Source organism: Thalassophryne amazonica, chromosome 7 (assembly GCF_902500255.1).
Source record: "Thalassophryne amazonica chromosome 7, fThaAma1.1, whole genome shotgun sequence".
Taxonomy (NCBI): domain Eukaryota; kingdom Metazoa; phylum Chordata; class Actinopteri; order Batrachoidiformes; family Batrachoididae; genus Thalassophryne; species Thalassophryne amazonica.
Genome location: NC_047109.1, coordinates 8200071 through 8220863, shown reverse-complemented (window position 1 = coordinate 8220863; position 20793 = coordinate 8200071). Strand labels below are relative to the sequence as shown.

General features: G+C 45.8%; 1 protein-coding gene across 1 annotated transcript in view; it reads left to right on the top strand.

Moving 5' to 3' along the window:
- Window positions 1-12896, top strand: part of si:dkey-122a22.2 — a 204661-nt gene extending 191765 nt beyond the window's left edge. Inside the window, exons 9-11 of the mRNA XM_034173815.1 lie at window positions 12276-12355; window positions 12428-12523; window positions 12603-12896. Coding sequence (XP_034029706.1) covers window positions 12276-12355; window positions 12428-12518 — 171 coding nt within the window. The 3' untranslated portion in view covers window positions 12519-12523; window positions 12603-12896. The remainder of the gene's footprint in view (window positions 1-12275; window positions 12356-12427; window positions 12524-12602) is intronic.
- Window positions 12897-20793: the final 7897 nt, after the last annotated feature.

Genomic DNA, 20793 nt, shown 5'->3' with positions numbered 1-20793 from the left:
TTAGGAATGAACATATCAGAGGGACAGCTCAGGTGGGACGGTTTGGAGACAAAGTCAGAGAGGCGAGATTGAGATGGTTTGGACATGTGCAGAGGAGTGGCCCAGGGTATATAGGGAGAAGGATGCTGAGGATGGAGCCACCAGGCAGGAGGAGAAGAGGGAGACCAAAGAGGAGGTTCATGGATGTGCTGAGAGAGGACATGCAGGTGGTTGGTGTGACAGAGGAAGATACAGAAGACAGGGTGAGATGGAAACGATTGATCTGCTGTGGCGACCCCTAACGGGAACAGCCGAAAGACAAAGAAGAAGAAGACACGTGAGCAGGCCCGAGGGTAGGAGACACCTATCCAGAGAAGAGCCGGAGGCCTGCAATACACAAGAGCCGCCATGTCCTGGTCCCCCAGGTGGCCACCGCTCGAGGCTCTCAACTGCAAAGAATTCAGTAACAATGAATGTGCGTACGGCACAAAATGGCTGAGTTGGTTTACCTGTGTGGTAAGCTGATAACTCAGCAGAGTTATGGTGTCTCTCCCAGGCTTTTATGGTGTGGATGATGATGATGAGAAACAGCTGACAGCCTAACGGTGCACACCTGGTGGTGCCAAAAAAGGCCAACAGGCCAGTGCGCCCTCTTCAGGGCAAAAAGTTGCCCCCAAGCAGGCGCCATCTGGTGGTGGGCCAGCAGTACCTCCTCTTTGGCGGCCCTCACAACAGAAGGTTTTGGATCCGTTGTCACTCTGAAAACAATCAGAAGCACCGATATCTAAATCAAGATATTCTTTACTTACTATGCCAGCTTACTAAAAAATTACTGATGGTTTGTTTTCATCAGTAAACAAAGCCATCAAACAGAGTTGTTTATTTTTATTTTTAGTTGTGATCACTGTTTGAAGACACAAAATAATGACTTTTATCATTGTAAAGGTAAACACTTGAATTATTGATTTGTTTTAAATGTACAAATGAAATAATAAAATAAATGGAGTTCACATTTAAGGCCTGTGTTTTTCATATGGTTTCTGAACTTCAGCCAAAATGTAATCATTTTTATTAACATTTTATTTATTTATTTATTTTTAGCGTTATTTAAAAACGGGTCCAGTTCAATAACAACTGGCGTCAGAGGGCTGCTGTGGCACACGGCGTGCGCTGCACACACGACGTGCACTCAAATAAGTTTATATGAAAGACACATATCAAAATGTGTTTTCTGGGCTGTGATATCATTTATGACTTCATTATAACTTCGCTTACACAGTATTGATTAGTTGCTAATCGATACTGGCTTAGGATCACGTTTTCCACTGCTTTAGTTGCAGAGATAACAGAAACAAGATAAAAGTTTTTTTAATGATAAGTTTTTTAAAATTATGTATTTATGTAATTACCAACAAATATTTGACAAATATTTTACTGGTCAATATGAGCTTTATGTGAAATCTTTAGTCACGTTGACACCTGAGATATTATAATAAACATGTTTTTTTCTTTTTTTTTGACTATGTTCTGCTTGAGCTTGACATTGGATCAAAATCTGTTCTACAAATTAATAATCTGGAGACACGAACCCAAGTCATGTTCCCACCAAGCTTGGTGAAAATTCTTCAAACCCTGTTTGTAGCTGTCATTTTGTTCCCATGTACACACACACACACACACACACACACACACACACACACACACACACACACACACACACACACACACACACACACACACCACACACACACACACCCAAAGATTACAGTAGCCTGCTCGAGTGGCAGCACAAGGTAGTGACGTGAGGGAGGACAGATTGTTAAGTTCTGGTTCCTTTGTGTCACATTTAACCTTGCAGATTAAACATTTGATTTTACTTTAGGAGTTCTGGGGCCTCTTGTACAAAGAGCTGCGTGGATTTCCTACTAAAACATGGTGTACGCCAAAACCCAGAAACTGGCGTAGGCACAAAAATATTCACATGTATCAAAGTGTATGTAGGCATGGACCCACGCATGTTCTGTTTGTACATCCCAATGAACGTGGATTTAAGTGTGGAACCAAACTCCTCCCTGGCCATGCCCCATTTAAATATGCAATTTCATGTAAATAAGTCCTTTGAGCAGGGATTCCCCAGAACGTCACATCAGACAGCATGAACACAGAAAATAAATTATACTACAGATGACTGTAAATTACGTGGAGACACGTAGGAATAGTTTATTTGTTACACTGTTAAATGAACAAATCACCAAACTGGAAAAATGTTCGTGGGAGCTACAAAGCATATGTGAGGCTGAAACACAGAATAGTGCACACACACTGAAGTTAAAAGGTGAGACGCACCTCCGCTGACAGTGGGACATTCACAATTTACACACGTGTTTATTGACAAATATGGAACACAGGAAGCCTGTTAAGAAGCTCTGCAGCTCACCATCAAGCAAAAATAAAAAAAGACAATAATAATAATGATAAAAGACATTAATAATAATCAAGATAAAAAAAAATTTGAATGTGCACATGCACAAAATGGCCGCGCTGATTTACATTTGAATCAGTTACACAAGTAAACTATTTACACAGCAAGCAGCTGCCATGACGCACTGTACCAGCCACCAGCCTGACGCGCATTTGCGCATCACATATGATGTGAACGTGTGCAGTCAATACCTCTGATTACCTGGAAACTGGCTTTTTTTGCAAATGGCGCTTTAATGTTGGAAAGTAATGTACCTTGATGACATTTGGATGATTGCGTTCCACACAGCTGGCGTGGCTCGGCTCAAGGTTGAGTGGCACACTCTGGCGCTCTGGGCCGACCGTAGTTCTGCGTGCAACTCCAGTATCAGTGGCCTTGGTAATTGAAATTGGTTTATGAGCCAATCATTGTCATTTGCAAGTAAGTCCCCGTGTTCCCTGAATACATGCACACGTCAGAATGCACCATTTGCAAGGTCCTTTGACGCTAATACAGCCATTGTTAGTGCCATTTTATGCATCACTTTGCGCATGGTTTTATATCCACCCATGTAATTGCAAACTTGTGGGTGTGTTAAATGTTCATCAGTGTGTCTCTTGTGTGCACATCACTCTGATGACTTCTTGTTTTCACACTATTAATGGTTCCAAGCATCACCACTACATGTCCACAGTGGAACAATAGCTGTAGAAACTTGCATACGCAGGCAGGATTTTTGCGTGACGCACCGCCCCATTCCACGGTCATTTCACTTTTGATACATCTGAACGTTGGTGTGGAGATGGACATGCGGCAGGTTTTTGTGTGTACGCAGCCTTTGAACATGAAGCCCCAGGTGTCTTGTTAGAAACTGACAAACAAACATATGACGTTAATTCCATGAGCTTCTGCGTCAGTCATGGTAAATGTTTCAGAGTTTTCTGGTTAATATGGGTAATATTGCACACAAAGAGGAGTGAGAATTTAGTTAAGACAAAAATCCAAATGTGTGCAGTGATTGTTGATGGTTTTACTTCATCTCAAACAAGAGTCTTATTATTGTGATGATGATGATGATGATGAGGATGATTTGTTTATTTTGTGTCTGGCGTGGTACTGAAGATGTCAGCAGAGGTCGTGACATGCGCTCACACTATGAATGTTGAACTTAATACAACCATTGTCTGCACTCTCATAAACATTTAGCTGATATTTCTGTTTCCTGTGCAGCCACAGGATGGTGCTCGTGCCAGAATAATCCTGCGACGTTCTCTGATAGGAGTGGATGATGATTGCACGGCCGTTTGTTTTCATATCGTCCCAAAAAAAAAAGTGCATGTGGAAAGATATGACACCAGTTGTCGTTTTGAAATAAATGAAAATTGAAGCTGCTGGTGGAGCTGACACGGCAGCAGAATTGTATCTTCTAAAAGCTGCTGCATTATAACTCAGAGCTGTCTGACAGGTCATCAGGAAAACGCTGTTAATAAACGCTACAAGCTCGCCGCTGCATATGAGATTTTCCACCGCACATCTGCTGTGAATCTGTTTTTTTCTTTTAAGGTAACGGTTCTGCCAGTCGTGGAATCCTGTAGTCATTTTTACACACGACTGAGAGCATCTTTGACAGAAGAGGATTAATGGTTCATGGTGACAAATAACCAGTATTTGGTAGCATGTAAAGACGTAAAATAAAACACTTTATTTTCACGCTGAAGCTGCTCTCAAGCGTTCACGTGGGGCCACAGCAGAGTAACAGCGGGTTACTTATTACCTCCGCCAAGGAGGTTATGTTTCGGTCGCGTCCGTTTGTTTGTTGGTTGGTTGGTTTGCTAGCAGGATTACTCAAAAAATCCTCAACGGATTTCAATGAAATTTTACCAGGGGTGTATCTTGGCCTAACTTAGAAGTCATTAAATTTTGGTAATGATCCGGAACATGATCCAGATCCAGTAATTTTTTTAAGGATTCTTTATCATTGCAGGATAGGGCCAATTTCAACATTTTTGCATCTAACTTCATGAAGACGGGTCACAAAGGCTGAACAAAAATTAAGTTACGACACAACAATAATTTAGCATTTGTTTCTTCTCATTGAATAAACTTATAAGAAAATTAAAAAAAACTTGTGTAGTTCATGCAGTTTCTCTTTATCAATACATTTGCTGAAGATCTAAGGGTTTAACCACTGAATCTGAAACATGACGACAGATGTGTGAAACGACGTGGAATACGTCTCTTTGCCAAAGGGTATTCCATGTGATGTCAGTGACCCTATGGCCTTGGCAGAGGTTTGCGCTCTCCGAGTGCTTCTAGTTTTTCATATACGAGGTCTGTGATGAAAAAAGTGGTCCTTTTTATTTTTTTCAAAAATAAATGGATTTGATTCATATGTTTTTACGTCAGACATGCTTGAACCCACGTGCGCATGCGTGAGTTTTTTCACGCGTGTCGATGACGTCATTCGCCTGTGGGCAGGCCTTGAGTGAGGAGTGTTACACCCCGCCCGTCGGAATCTCTTTGTCTGAATAGCCGCTGCGGATGGCGTGCGTTGCTTTATCAACATTTTTTCTGGACCTGTGAGGGATATCCGAGTGGACACTATTGGAGAAATTATGCTGGTTTTCAGTTTAACGGCTGATGAGAGATTATGGGGTGTTTCTGTCGCTGTAAGGACTTCCCACGGAGCGGGACGTCGCGCAGCGTTTCCAGGCGCCGTCGTCGGCCTGTTTAGAACTGAAAACATTCTAATTTAAGGCTTAATTCACCCAGGACGTCGTGAGAGAACAGAGAAGATTCAGAAGAGGCCGGCATGAGGACTTTATGCGGACATTCCACTGTTTAAGGACATTTTGTAATGAAAGACGTGCGCGCAAATTCGCCGAGTCGTTTCCGTGACGATTCGGCGAATCTGTGTGCGCCGCGACAGGAAAAACACCTCCGTGTTGAAAACCATTTGTAAAATTCAGGCGGCTTTTGATGACTTTCAACAAGTGAGTAACTGAGAAATTGTTTAACAACTTGGGCATGTTTCCAACGGAGGTGTTTTTCCTGTTGCGACCCCCCGCGGTCGGGTCCGGCCCAACATGCGACCCTGCCCGCACGTTCTTTCATTACAAAATGTCCGTTAACAATGGAATGTCCGAATAAACTCCTCATGCCGACTTCTTCTGCAAGTTCTCTGTTCTTTGACGACTTCCTCGGTCAACAGAGCCTGAAATGTGGAAGTTTTTACTTGAAACGGCGAGACGCTGCCAGCCTCGAAGCGCAGATCACCATCATGCGCTGTGGGCCGTCCTTAAGTGACACTACCATACCAAAATCTCTCATCAGCCATTAAAATTTTTAACCGAAAACCACTGAATTTATCGAATGGTGTCCACTCATGTTGTGCTTAACAGTTTGAAAAAATTTTGATCAAACAAAGCAGCAGTCTCTGAGCCATTCCTAAACAATGAAAAAACGATGAGAGGGTGGGCGACTCTGTCACTCAAAGACTGCCCCAGGCGAATGACGTAACCGACAGGCGTGAAAAAACTCTTGCATGCCCACGAGGGTTCAAGCATGTCTGATGTAATCACACGTGATTCAAATCCATATGGTTTTGAAAAAAATAATAAGGTCCGTTACTTTTCTCACAGACCTTGTATAATGTGTCGATCCACTAATTCTTATTATCTCCACCAAGAAGTCGTGTTATCTGTTTGCTTATTTGCCCGTTAGCGGGATAACTCAAAAAGTCATGAGTGGATATCAGTGAAATGTGGGTGAGCAGATAGATAATGTTCCAGGAGGGTGTCAGAATCCAACCCTTCGTTCAGGTCATGAACAAAGGGTAACGATCAAGTAGGGGTGAAATACGGTGGGGGAGTCTTGTGCCCCGTTGCCGCTAGACAGTAGCTGTGAAGGCCCACAGGAACCCTGATGTGAGACGCTAATGGGGCTCTGATGTAGCAAGAAGTCCTCAGTGATGGATCAGCCAGAGGAGATGATGGCTGTAACCCACGGCTGTGAAATTTGCAGCAGGTCCTCAGACCCTATCATCTGGGATTTTCCCAGCCATCCAGGAAAGGATCTATCAAGGGCCGTGTGTTTGTTGTGGTGCAAACGACATTCCCACGGTAAATAAGCCCCCACACAGGCGTCTCTGGATTGACCCTGGATGTAGAATTCTATCATCCCGTCCAGCGGAATTGACCAAGACACAATCTTTGTCACCACCAAGGGATTTCCATGACGAAAGTTCCAGAAAATAGAACATGTATTTCCCAAAAACATTCCTTCTGGACATTGGTCTATTTTGGAGCTGATCCAAATAATTCTGGACCCGAGATCCAGAAGAATGCTTGACATATAGCAACATTTAACTCAAGATGGTGTGAGAGGATGTTGATGAAATTTGGTGAGGCAGATGACGTCCTAAAAATGAGAGATTTTAATTTTTAATTTGATCCGGAATATATTTTGGGTCCAGAATCCACAAAATGTTTTAAGCATTCAGAACATTAATTCAGAGATTTATGAATGAATTTCAATATTGCGTGAGCAGATGGATAATGTTGTGGGAAATCAGTTGGCCTTTTTAGTTCAGCTGGGAACATATACTGGATTTGCGAATATGTGGCCTCAGCGGTGGTACAGTAGTGTTCAGAATAATAGTAGTGCTATGTGACTAAAAAGATTAATCCAGGTTTGAGTAATTTCTTAATGTTATATGGGAAACAAGGTACCAGTAGATTCATTAGATTCTCACAAATCCAACAAGACCAAGCATTCATGATATGCACACTCTTAAGGCTATGAAATTGGGCTATCAGTAAAAAAAAAAAAAAAATAGTAGAAAAGGGGGTGTTCACAATAATAGTAGCATCTGCTGTTGACGCTACAAACTCAAAACTATTATGTTCAAACTGCTTTTTAGCAATCCGGTGAATCACTAAACTAGTATTTAGTTGTATAACCACAGTTTTTCATGATTTCTTCACATCTGCGAGGCATTAATTTGTTGGTTTGGAACCAAGATTTTGCTGTTTACTAGTGTGCTGGGGCATTGTCTTATTGAAACACTCCATTTCAAGGGCATGTCCTCTTCAGCATAAGGCAACATGACCTCTTCAAGTATTTTGACATATCCAAACTGATCCATGATACCTGGTATGCGATATATAGGCCCAACACCATAGTAGGAGAAACATGCTCATATCATGATGCTTGCACCACCATGCTTCCGTGTCTTCACTGTGGAACTGTGGCTTGAACTCAGAGTTTGGGGGTCGTCTCACAACTGTCTGCGGCCCTTGGACCAAAAAGAACAATTTTACTCTCATCAGTCCACAAAAATATTCTCCATTTCTCTTTAGGGCCAGTTGATGTGTTCTTTGGCAAATTGTAACCTCTTATGCACGTCTTTTATTTAACAGAGGGACTTTGCGGGGGGATTCTTGCAAAAATAAATTAGCTTCACACAGGCGTCTTCTAACTGTCACAGGACTTACAGGTAACTCCAGACTGTCTTTGATCATGCCTGAGCTGATCAATGGGTGAGCCTTTGCCATTGTGGTTATTCTTCTATCCATTTTGATGGTTGTTTTTCTGTTTTCTTCCACACGTCTCTGGTTTTTTTGTCATTTAAAAGCATTGGATATCATTGTAGATGAACATCCTATAATTTTTTGCACCTGCGATAAGTTTTCCCCTCTCCAATCAACTTTTATCAACTACGCTGTTCTTCTGAACATTGTCTTAGAACGTCCCATTTTCCCTCAGGCTTTCAAGAGAAAAGCATGTTCAACAGGTGCTGGCTTCATCCTTAAATAGGGGACACCTGATTCACACCTGTTTGTTCCACAAAATTGACAAAATCACTGACTGAATGCCACACTACTATTATTGTGAACACCCCCTTTTCTACTTTTTTTTTTTTTTTTACTAATAGCCCATTTCATAGCCTTAAAGAGTGTGCATATCATGGATGCTTGGTCTTGTTGGATTTGTGAGAATCTACTGAATCTACTGGTACCATTGTTGTTCCCATGTAACAATAAGAAATATACTCAAAACCCTGGATTAATCTTTTTAGTCCATTGCACTACTATTATTCTGAACACTACTGTATGTGCCACAAAGTTGTTGCATAATGCAGCACTCCTTCTCCAAATGAACCAGTTATCTTATTATTGAAATGCTGTATTCGGCTCAGTCTTAATCTGATTAAATTTCTCTGACTTTACAGAAGGTAAGAACGCATTTGCTTGTAGTTGCTTTCTGAGTTATTGTTTCCCCATTTCATTATTTAAAGAAGAAGAATGCAAAAATTGTTTGAAAAAATTGCAAGAAAAGAAATCTAAAAAATGTATAAAAAAAACCCATTGGCACCACCAAACAAATTAACAAAACAGACAAACTCATTCAGTCACACCTGCACCTAATTTCTATCATGTATGTGATGATAGAATACTCTCTGCAACAATCCCAGATGTATCCAGCAGGGTGGCAAACAGGTTTACATATAGCGTCATTATTAATGTGTAGATGTACAAAATAATAGCATTTATTGCTTTTGTGTTACAGTGGTATTTCTCATTTTGTCTGCCGTTTGCAGTGATGTGTGTAATTCTGAACTACCAAAGAGATTTTGTGATTTAGAGCCCACAGGGTTTCATGATCAGGTTTACAGTCCGGTCTAAGTCTTGTTCCACGATCGGACTGATTTCTCTTGAATATTTCAGCTTCGGAGAAACAAATGACAGTATTTGCCCTCTGACGAGTCGGTGACATTTCTCACCATCCGTTCAGCATGAAACATTTTGTGCCACTGTGCACCGCGATGCACTGATGGTGGCGGGTTTGGAATGAATAAGTTAAGACGCCTTGTTCTCTGCTGCCAGCCACCCACGATTTGATGGCAGCAGTGATCAGGGACCTGTTTCAGCTTTTCAAGTTTTACAGTTGTTGCCAAGGAGATAAGGACATCATTGTGCTTGAAATTCTCGGCGGACAGAGAAAGGTTTTGTAGTCGGACTAGTGAAGGTTATAACGTGCATACACACGCGCACACAGAAGTCAGCAGAGTGTGCAGTCCTTTTCTCAAGGGCGTGTTCTCTAACCGCTGCTTAATTGAACGGGTGCACAATTGTTTGCTGCTGTGTTAATGGCACTGAAGTGATCTGGTCTGATCACATGTGTGTGATGGATACAGTTCAAACTAATTCTGCTCACATTATTCTGGTGGTGTGCTGACCTTTAACCCTGTGAATCCAGACTCGCATTTCAAATGTGATGTCAGTGTTCAGTGTGTCGGGGCCGGATGCTGACTTCAGGAAGAGGACAGTGATTATTGACTCTGTGTGTGTGCATATGGTGTGTGTGTGTGTGTGTGTTGTGTGTGTGTGTGTGTGTGTGTGGTTGTGTGTGTGTGGTGTGTGTGTGTGTGTGTGTGTGTGTGAGAATTCACTTAAATAATTCAGCGTCTGTCACTCTGACAGCACAGTTGCTCACGGTTCCTGTCTGATCCATGTTCAGAGCCAGATTCTCAAAATATTTTAGTCAGGGTCATTTTCAGTGATGTTTTGTTAGTTTTTTATTGGGGGGTTCAGCACATTTTCTGGCCTTTGTTTTTAGAGATGATGAGAGATGCAGGAAAAGAGGGAACGAGAGACCAAAGGTTGTCCAGGCCAGGATTCTAACCTGGTGTGAGGAGCTCAGCTCTTCCCCGTCTCAGCAGGCGATCACCGATTATCGCCTCGTTTCTGCTTCAAACTGCACTCCAGTCACCGTCTATCTCAGCGACAGCTATCTGAAGCTTTGTACAACAATCATTTCCACATAAAGGGCGGGGGAACAGTCACAGTGTGACAGCAGCATGTCTGAGACTCTCTCTCTGAGTCTGACTCTCTACACCCAAAGTGATCAAAATGGAATAATGTGATTATTAACCATCAGATACAACATCAAACCTCTTAAATCATTCTAAAGTCAGTTTTAAGCAGAAACGAGGTGATAATCTATTAATTGCTGCTGGCACTCCACCATGACGCTGCTAATGCTCTGCGGTGCCGCTTGTGCAGTGAAGGCAGGGGGAGTGCTGAGTCTAGGAGAGTGCTGAGCCCCTGACACCAGGAATGCTGCAGACTGCAGGAAATGCTCAGCACGTTAACCCTCAGAGCACCCAACATTTATCGCCAATACTCAATACAATGTTAGCTTCGATAACTGTTATCCGCTAAACTGAAAAGTTAACTTTTATAACGCTAAAACCGATAAAAAACCGCAAAAATATTTTAGCGTAAGTACAGCTGAATGCTACTTCTAGTGCTGTCCGCTACTGATAAGGCCAGTTTTGAAGTTTAGCACCATCAAGGCTTCTGAGTAAATCAAAAGTGATCACAAACCCAAAACGAACAACGAGCCAGAGCTTCTGTCTTACGTAGTCAGAGCTCAGTTGTCCTTCAGCGGAAGTGAGCGAGCGGGCCGGCTGCTGTTGTCCAAAGGGGTGGGGGGGGGGGGAGGTAGTGTGCCTAGATAGAGAGGAGCGGCATCAACTCGAACACGGCACCATTTTGGGTCCAGCTGCGCTGAACTACTGAATGAACCTTTAATGATTCAACATTTTTAAAATCATTTAACCACAGTACGGCAACACATCCAGTACAGGTGCTATCAAAATAAATAAAAAAATACTTAGCCTATCAAATTAAATAAATTTGCAATTTATGATGATTTATTTAATTAATTTAAAGCCTGATTTATGCAGCTGCTGCTTTGTAACTCCATGTCATGCAATGACGTGTGACAGTTTTGTCTCTGGATTATGATTTATTTGGACTAATTTGACCCTCAACAAGATTCTCTTTCTACAGTCATCACTTCCAAATCAAAGGTAAGCTCTACATTTTCCTCTTTTATTGACATTGTGCTTGTAAATTTGCAGACTTTTCTGATCCATTTATATCAGTGTGCACTGTAAAAACTGTTATATGATGGCAGATGAAGGATTGAAAGCGCAAAGTGTCAAATTACAGTGTTTGCGCTGTCTGCTTTAACAGGTGTACTCAGGCTGCGGGTCCAAGTCTGAACACGACATGAAAAATAAACGTTGGACTTTAATCACAGAATGACTCTGGTCCCATATGCGGGGGGTTTAATGGAAATACATTGCGATCGGACGGGACATTTTTATCCGCTGTGAGCGAAAATCTGTTGTACAAAATCTGTTATATACTGTGTTTATTACATGGAAAACAATACAAAAACTTTGGGACTTTTTGTCCTGTGACTGCAAATATCCAGTTTATATGATGACGATTTAGGTGAGTTTTACTGTACATGGGACTGAACACTAAATTTACCTCTCACAGCGTTGACAATAAGTCGGCTTCCATCCCACACGGTCTGACTTTGGGGTTTGGGGTCCCCAACTGGAGCTGTTGCCCCCCACGACCCGATCACGATAAGCAGGTGAAGATGAGGGATGAGTGAGTGTTGAGAGATTCTTCACTGATTTGACTCAAAATGACCCGCAGCAATACAGGAGGCACCTGGACGCTAAACACATTTGTCCGTGTTGCAGCGTTCAGTTGCAGAGATCTTCATTCAGGTAAACGTTTACAATGCCTGACTGAGATCTGTGCCATTGAAAAGCTGGTTTAAGCAGAGTTTTGGGAATCATTTCATACAGTGTGCAGGGATTTTTGTCTTTTTTTTTTTGGATTCTGGTCCTCAGTTTTGATTCAGACCTGTGGACAGTGTTGAATGTGCATATACAAGCCATGAGCCATGAGTCTATAATGTCTTTATCACAGGACTTGATTTTTTTTTTCCTTTATGCTCTCTGTAGAAATACCTCTATGTAACCCGCCCCCAGAGTAGTGCTGTGGATGAGCACTACTTCCTGAACGAAAGTGCAGCTTCAGTACGGTACGAAAGCACGTCGCTAATACAATTTAGTCTGAATGTGCATTGGCATTTTACACAACATTTGGTCTTCAAGGACATCACGAAGTTTAAGCCTCTGTCCAGCAGGATGTCAGTGAGCGTGATCACTGGAGAGTCCTCGACCACCAAATACCAGAACCCTTAAACGCAGTGAGAACATCTCCATCACCACTTTTGCAGCTCGTGAATAAAACTGTACCTACATAAAATCACTACTTTTCTGCATTAGATGGTGGCAAAGCTTCAAAAGAAGTTCCTGGAGGAGTCTTACCCGACAGCCAATCACATTCACATAAAAGGAGCAGACCGGCGAATGATCTACATGAAGCCAGCTGCCATCAGCATGCACGTGAGGATGTTAGTGAGCCAGCGACAAAGCAAACAGCAGCGTGAGTGACCTGGACAAACCAGCTGTTGAATCTTTTAGACCTTCTGCAAAAGTTGTCTGGATTTTTGTTTTAATTTTGTTTTGAAGGTGTTTGTTATTGAAATATTTTAAATTAAAATAACTGGAAGATTTCAATTTTGAAGATTGTCTTTTTTTTTACCTTACAATCTGTTGCCAAAATGCACACATTGCTCTTGTCAGAGTAATAGACTGTAATGCAGTGGATACACTTCATCAACACTGATATTCTCCTCCATGACCAGTAAAAGATCAAGGACCGAGACGTCGCCCGGTATGGCGGAGCCGGGGTCCCACCCTGGAGCCAGGCATGGGGTTGGTGCTCTCGTGCGAGCGCCTGGTGGTCGGACATTAGCCCATGGGGCCCGGCCGGGCTCAGCCCGAAAGAGTGACGTGGGGCCCGCCCTCCTGTGGGTTCACCACCTGTAGAGGGGGCCATGGGGGTCGGGTGCAGAGAGGATTGGGTGGCGGTCGAGGGCAGGGGCCCGGTGGCCCGGTCCATGCTCACAGCCCCTGGCTCTTGGGCGTGGAATGTCACCTCGCTAGGGGGGAAGGAGCCTGAGCTTGTGCGGGAGGTTGAGAGATAACCGACTAGAGATAGTCGTGGCTCACCTCCACGCACAGTTTGGGCTCTGGTACCCAAACTCCTGGAGAGGGGCTGGACGCTTTATTTTTCTGGCGTCGCCCCACGGGGAGAGGCGGAGAGCTGGGGTCGCATTGCTTGATGTATGCCAACGTGAGGGAAGCATACATAGCTACTCCACTACCACCACTGGGAAAATCAGATTACAATCTCGTTTTTCTACAGCCTTAGTACAACCACTGGTACTGAGGCAGCCCATTACTACACGTTCATTCAGAGTCTGGTCTCCTGAGGCAGAAGAAGCTCTCAGGGACTGCTTCGAGACTACTGACTGGATGCGTGCTGCAGGACACACATGGTGAGGACATTGATGGGGTGACACACTGCTCAATGGGCTACCTGAACTTCTGTAGGGACGTTGCTGTTCCCATAAAAACTGTACGTTGCTTTCCAAACAACAAGCCCTGGATCACCAGCGATGTCAAGAATCTTCTAAACCAAAGAAGAGGGCGTTCAAAGACGGAGATGGGACAGAGCTTAGGCGTGTACAGCGGGAACTAAAGGCTCGCCTTAAAGAGGCCAAGGAGTCCTACAGGAAGAAGGGTGGAAAGAAAGCTGCAAGACAACAACATGAAGGAGGTCTGGGATGCAATGAAAACCATCACAGGCGGCAAAACACAGCAGCTGGCAGCCCAGTAGATGGGGGTGTGGACAGAGCAAAACCAGTTTAACGACTTTTTAACAGGTTTGATTGTTCTACCTCTGCAAACCCCCCATCAACCCCTCCCGCAGCAGTTATCACTTCATCACCATCAAAACCCCCACCAGATCAGCCCTCACCATCATCATCATCACTGTCAGCACCAAAACCCACAGTAGATCAGCCCTCGTCCTCACCCTCACCATCCTCACCACCATCAATCATCATCGTCACAGTCAGCCGGAACAAGCACCCACTCTCACCGTCCTCCTCCTTCACGGCAGACCAGGTCAGAAGAGAGCTAAGGAGACGCCACCCCAGGAAGGCAGCAGGCACGGATAAAGTGCGTCCCAGAATGCTTAAGGCCTGCGCCAACCAACTGGGGGAGCCCCTCCAGCATGTGTTTTCAAACTGAGCCTACGTCTCGGAAAGGCCCCAGTCACGTGTAAGACATCCTGTGTCATTCCAGTTCCTAAGAAGGCACACCCGAAGGAGCTGAATGACTACAGGCCAGTCGCTTTGACATCCCACGTGATGAAAGACCATGGAGCGACTGCTGCTGAGCGTCCTCAGATCTCAGGTCAGACATGCTGAGGACCCACTGCAGTTTGCATACAGGGAGAAGGTGGGAGTGGAGGACGCCATCCTCTACCTCCTTCACAGGGCCCACTCTCATCTGGACAGGGGTAACAGCGCTGTGAGGGTCATGTTTTTTGACTTCTCCAGTGCCTTCAACACCATCCAGCCCTGCTACTGAGAGACAAGCTCATGGAGATGGAGGGGGACATTCAACTGGTCACCTGGATCACTGATTATCTAACTGGAAGACCACAATACGTCAGACTCAGTAACTGCAACCTCGACACAGTGATCAGCAGCACTGGAGCACCACAAGGAACCATGCTCTCTCCAATTCTGTTCACTCTGTACACATCAGACTTCAATTACACTTGGAGTCGTGCCACATGCAGAAGTTTTCGGACGACACTGCTATTGTGGGATGTGTGCGAGAGGGACAGGAAAGAGAGTACAGGGACCTGATACAGGACTTGTGGAGTGGTGCAAATCAAACCCCCTGCAGCTGAACATTGCCAAAACAAAGGAGATGGTAGTGGACTTCAGAAGGTCCGGGCCCACTCTGCAGCCAGTCTCCATTGAGGGGGTCGAGGTGGAGGTGGTCCAGACTTACAAATATCTGGGGACACTTATGGACGATAGTTGGATTGGTCAGCCAATACTGACACCCTCTACAGGAAGGGGACAGAGCAGACTGTACTTCCTGAGGAGGTTAGGGTCCTTCACGATCTGCCCATAAACTCCTGCGAATGTTCTACCCAGTCTGTGGTAGCCAGTGTCCTCTTCTCTGTGGTGGTCTGCTGGGGGAGCAGCATGAAGAGGAGGGACCCGAGGGCGACTGGACAGGCTGGTGAGGAAAGCTGGTTTAGTGCTGGGAACAGAGCTGGAGACACTAACATCAGTGGCAGAGAGAAGGACCCTCAGTAAACTCCTGGCCATCATGGACAGTTTTGAGCACCCTCTGAACAGCGCCATCATCAGGCAGAGGAGCTCATTCAGCGGCAGACTGGCTGTTCCAGTCCTGCCACAGACAGATTCAGGAGGTCTTTTCTCCCTCAGGCCATCAGACTGTTCAACTCTTCCCATCTCAGTAAGAAATAATCCTGTGACACATCTGTTTGACCTTTTATTGCTTTCTTTTGCACTACCAACACTGTTTACACTGCTTACTTCTTTGCACAACCTACACTGTTCACATTGTGTACTGTTTACATCTGTGCTACTTCCTCACTACTGCACTACTACATTTACTCCTCCGTCATATTCTCTGAGACTGGATGCTGTACTTGCACACAAATTTTATTTTATTTTTAGTTAGTAGCTTTTATTGATTAGTCTATTTTCTTTTATTTACTTAACCCTGTTTTGTGTCTGGTGCAATGTGTGTGTCTTGTCTAATGTGTAAAGCTGCTGGATGCCTTGAATTTCCCTCTGGGATCAATAAAGTATCTATCTATCTATCATCTTATTGCTCCCCAGCTCAGTCGGCAAGTGTTGGAGTTCACTCCGGTGAACGAGAGGGTCGCGTCCCTACGCCTTCGGGTCGGGGGACAGGTCTCTCACCGTTGTCTCGGCCTACGGGCCGAGCAGCAGTGCAGATTACCCAACCTTCCTGGAGTCCCTGGGAGGGTACTAGATAGCGCTCCGACTGGGGACTCCATTGTTCTCCTGGGGGATTTCAACGCCCACGTGGGCGGCGACAGTGAGACCTGGAGGGGGGTGATCGGGAAGCACGGCCTCCCCGATCTGAACCCGAGTGGTGTTCAGTTGTTGGACTTCTGTGCTAGTCACAGTTGTCCATCACGAACACCATGTTCGAGCACAAGGGTGTCCATAAGTGCACGTGGCACCAGGACACCCTGAGCCGGAGGTCGATGATCGACTTTGTAGTCGTATCATTTGACCTTCGGCCACATGTCTCGACACTCGAGTGAAGAGAGGGGCAGAGCTGTCGAGTGATCACTACCTGGTGGTGAGTTGGATCCGCTGGGAGGGTAGGAAGCCGGTCAGACCTGGCAGGCCCAAACGTATCGTGAGGGTCTGCTGGGGTGATCGGGAAGCACGGCCTCCCCGATCTGAACCCGAGTGGTGTTCAGTTGTTGGACTTCTGTGCTAGTCACAGTTTGTCCATCACGAACACCATGTTCGAGCACAAGGGTGTCCATAAGTGCACGTGGCACCAGGACACCCTGAGCCGGAGGTCGATGATCGACTTTGTAGTCGTATCATCTGACCTTCGGCCACATGTCTCGGACACTCGAGTGAAGAGAGGGGCAGAGCTGTCGAGTGATCACCACCTGGTGGTGAGTTGGATCCGCTGGGAGGGTAGGAAGCCGGTCAGACCTGGCAGGCCCAAACGTATCGTGAGGGTCTGCTGGGAACGACTGGCGGAACCCTCTGTCAGCGAGGTCTTCAACTCCCACCTCCGGGAGAGCTTCTCCCAGATCCCAGGGGAGGTTGGAGACCACCCTCCATTGTCGGATGCGGCTGCTCAGTAGCTGTGGTCGCAAGGTCTCTGGTGCCTGTCGCGGTGGCAATCCCCAAACCCGGTGGTGGACACCAGAAGTAAGGGACGCCGTCAAGCTGAAGAAGGAGTCCTACTTATCTTTGTTGGTAGGTGGGACCCCAGAGGCAGCTGACAGGTACCGGCAGGCCAAGCGTCCCGCAGCCCGTGCGGTCGCAGAGGCAAAACTCGGGTCTGGGAGGAGTTCGGGGAGGCTATGGAGGAGGACTATCGGTCAGGCCCTCGAAGAGATTCTGGCAAGCCGTCCGACGCCTCAGGAGGCGGAAGCAGCTCTCCACCAGCGCGGTTTACGGTGCGGGTGGGGAGCTGTTGACCCTGACTGGGGATGTTGTCGGGTGGTGGAAGGATACTTCGAGGATCTCCTTAATCCCATTGTCACGTCTTCCAAAGAGGAAGCAGAGACTGGGGACACAGAGGCGGACTCATCCATTACCCAGGCCGAAGTCACCGAGGTGGTTAGAAAGCTCCTCGGTGGCAAGGCTCCTGGGGTGGATGAAGTCCGTCCTGAGTACCTTAAGTCTCTGGATGTTGTGGGGCTATCTTGGCTGACACGCCTCTGCAACATCGCGTGGCGATCGGGGACAGTGCCTCTGGATTGGCAGACCGGGGTGGTGGTCCCTCTGTTTAAGAAGGGGACCGGAGGGTAGGTTCCAACTATAGGGGGATCACACTCCTCAGCCTCCCCGGTAAGGTCTATTCCAGAGTACTGGAGAGGAGAATTCGACCGATGGTTGAACCTCGGATTCAGGAGGCAGCAGTGTGGTTTTCGTCCTGGTCGCGGCCTACTGGACCAGCTCTACACGCTCCATCGGGTGCTCGAGGGTTCATGGGAGTTTGCCCAACCAGTCCACATGTGTTTTGTGGATCTGGAGAAGGCGTTCGACCGTGTCCCTCGGGGCACCCTGTGGGGAGTGCTCCGGAGTACGGGGTCCGGGGTCCTTTGCCAAGGGCTATCCGGTCCCTGTACAATCGCAACAGGAGCTTGGGTTCGTATTGCCGGTAGTAAGTCAAACCTGTTTCCAGTGCACGTTGGCCTCCGCCAGGGCTGCCCTTGTCACCGGTGTGTTCATTATTTTATGGACAGAATTACTAGGCGCAGCCAGGTGTAGAGGGGGTCTGGTTTGGGAACCACAGAATCCTCGTCTCTGCCGTTTGCGGATGATGTGGTTCTGTTGGCTTCGTCAAATCAGGACCTTCAGCGTGCACTGGGGCGGTTTGCAGCCGAATGTGAAGCATCCGGGATGAAAATCAGCACCTCCAAATCCGAGGCCATGGTTCTCGACCGGAAAAAGGTGCTTTGGCCCTCTTCAGGTCGGTGGAGTGTCCTTGCCTCCAGTGGAGGAGTTTAAGTATCTCGGGGTCTTGTTCACGAGTGAGGGATGAATGGAGCGTGAGATCGACAGACAGATCGGTGCAGCGTCTGCAGTGATGTGGTCACTGTATCGGACCGTCGTGGTGAAGAGACAGCTGAGTAGGGGGGCAAAGCTCTCGATTTACCGATCGATCTACGTTCCGATCCTCACCTATGGTCATGAGATTTGGCTCATGACCGAAAGAACGAGATCGCGAATACAAGCGGCCGAGTTGAGTTTCCAGGGTGGCTGGGCGCTCCCTTAGAGATAGGGTGAGAGCTCGGTCACTCGGGAGGAGCTCAGAGTCGAGCCGCTGCTCCTCCACGTCGAAAGGAGTCAGTTGAGGTGGCTCGGGCATCTTTTCCGGATGCCTCCTGGACGCCTCGCTGGAGAGGTGTTCCGGGCACGTCCCACTGGGAGGAGGCCCCGGGGAAGACCCAGGGACACGCTGGAGGGACTACTTTCTCGGCTGGCTTGGGAACTCCTTGGGTTCCCCTGGAGGAGCTGGGGGAGGTGTGTGTGGATCGGGAGGTCTGGGCGGCTTTGCTTGAGCTGCTGCCCCCGCGACCCGACTCCGGATAAGCGGAAGAAAAATGGATGGAATCTACAACCATCAGTTCCAATGAAGGTGGGACATTGTTTAAAATGTAATATAACAATGAGTACAATCTTTGCAAATCCTCTTCACAACCTATATTCATTTGACTACATCACAAAGATAAGATATTTAATGTTGAAAGTGATAAATTTTATTGTTTTGTGCAAATATTTGCTCATTTTGAGAGTGTTTACCACTGTGTTACATCACCTTTCCTTCTAACAACACTCAATAAGCATTTGGGAACTGAGAACACTAATTGTTGAAGCTTTGTAGGTGGAATTATTTTCCATTCTTGTTGATGTACGACTTCAGTTGTTCAGCAGCTTCTGTTGTATTTTGTGCTTCATAATGCGCTACACATTTTCAATGGGCGACAGGTCTGGACTGCAGGCAGGCCAGTCTAGTACCCGCACTCTTTTACTATGAAGCCACGCTGTTGTAACACCTGCAGAATGTGGCTTGGCATTTTCTTGCTGAAATAAGCCGGAACGTCCCTGAAAAAGACGTTGTTTGGATGGCAGCATGTGTGCTCGAAGACCTGGATGTACCTTTCAGCATTGATGGTGCCATCACAGATGGGTAAGTTGCCCATGACATGGGCACTAACACACCCCATACCATCACAGATGCTGGCTTTTGAACCTTGCTCTGTTAACAATCTGGATGGTCTTCATCCTCTTTTGTCCAGAGGACATGACGACCATGATTTCCAAAAACAATTTGAAATGTGGACTCATCAGACCACAGCCACTTTTCCACTTTGCATCTGTTCATTTCAAATGAGATCAGGTCCAGAGAAGGCGGCGGCGTTTCTGGATGTTGTTGATGTATGGCTTTCACTTTGCATGGTAGAGTTTAACTTGCACTTGTAGATGTAGCGAAGAACTGTGTTAACTGACAATGGTTTTCTGAAGTGTTCCTGAGCCCACGCGGGTAAGATCCTTTACACAATGATGTCAGTTTTTAATGCAGTGCCACCCGAGGGATCGAAGGTCACGGGCATGCAATGTTGGTTTTCAGCCTTGCCGCTTCGAGTAGAAAGTTCTCCAGATTCTCTGAATCTTCTGATTATATTATGGACTGTAGATGATGGAATCCCTAAATTCCTTGCAATTGAACATTGAGAAACATTGTTCTTAAACTGTTGGACTATTTTTTCACACAGTTGTTCACAAAGTGGTGATCCTCACCCCATCTTTGCATGTGAACAGCTGAGACTTTTGGAGATGCTGGTTTTATACCCAATCATGACACTCACCTTTTTCCAATTAACCTGTTCACCTGAATAATGCTCCAAACAGGTGTTCTTTGAGCATTCATCAACTTTCCAGTCTTTTGTTGCCCCTGTCCCAGCTTTTTTGAAACATGTTGCAGGCATCCATTTCAAAATGAGCAAATATTTGCACAAAAGCAAAAAAGTTTATCAGTTTGAACATTAAATATCGTCTTTGTGGTGTATTCAATTGAATATAGGTTGAAGAGGATTTGCAAATCATTGTATTCTGTTTTTATTTACATTTCACACAATGTCCCAACTTCATTGAAATTGGGGTTATACAATATGTACGCGTCATGTTTTAATTTTCTCTATCAGTGATTCATCATGCTGATTGTGTCTCCTCATTACTGAGATAACGCTAAAAAAATGATGTAAGGGAAGCACGGTGACTCAGTGGTT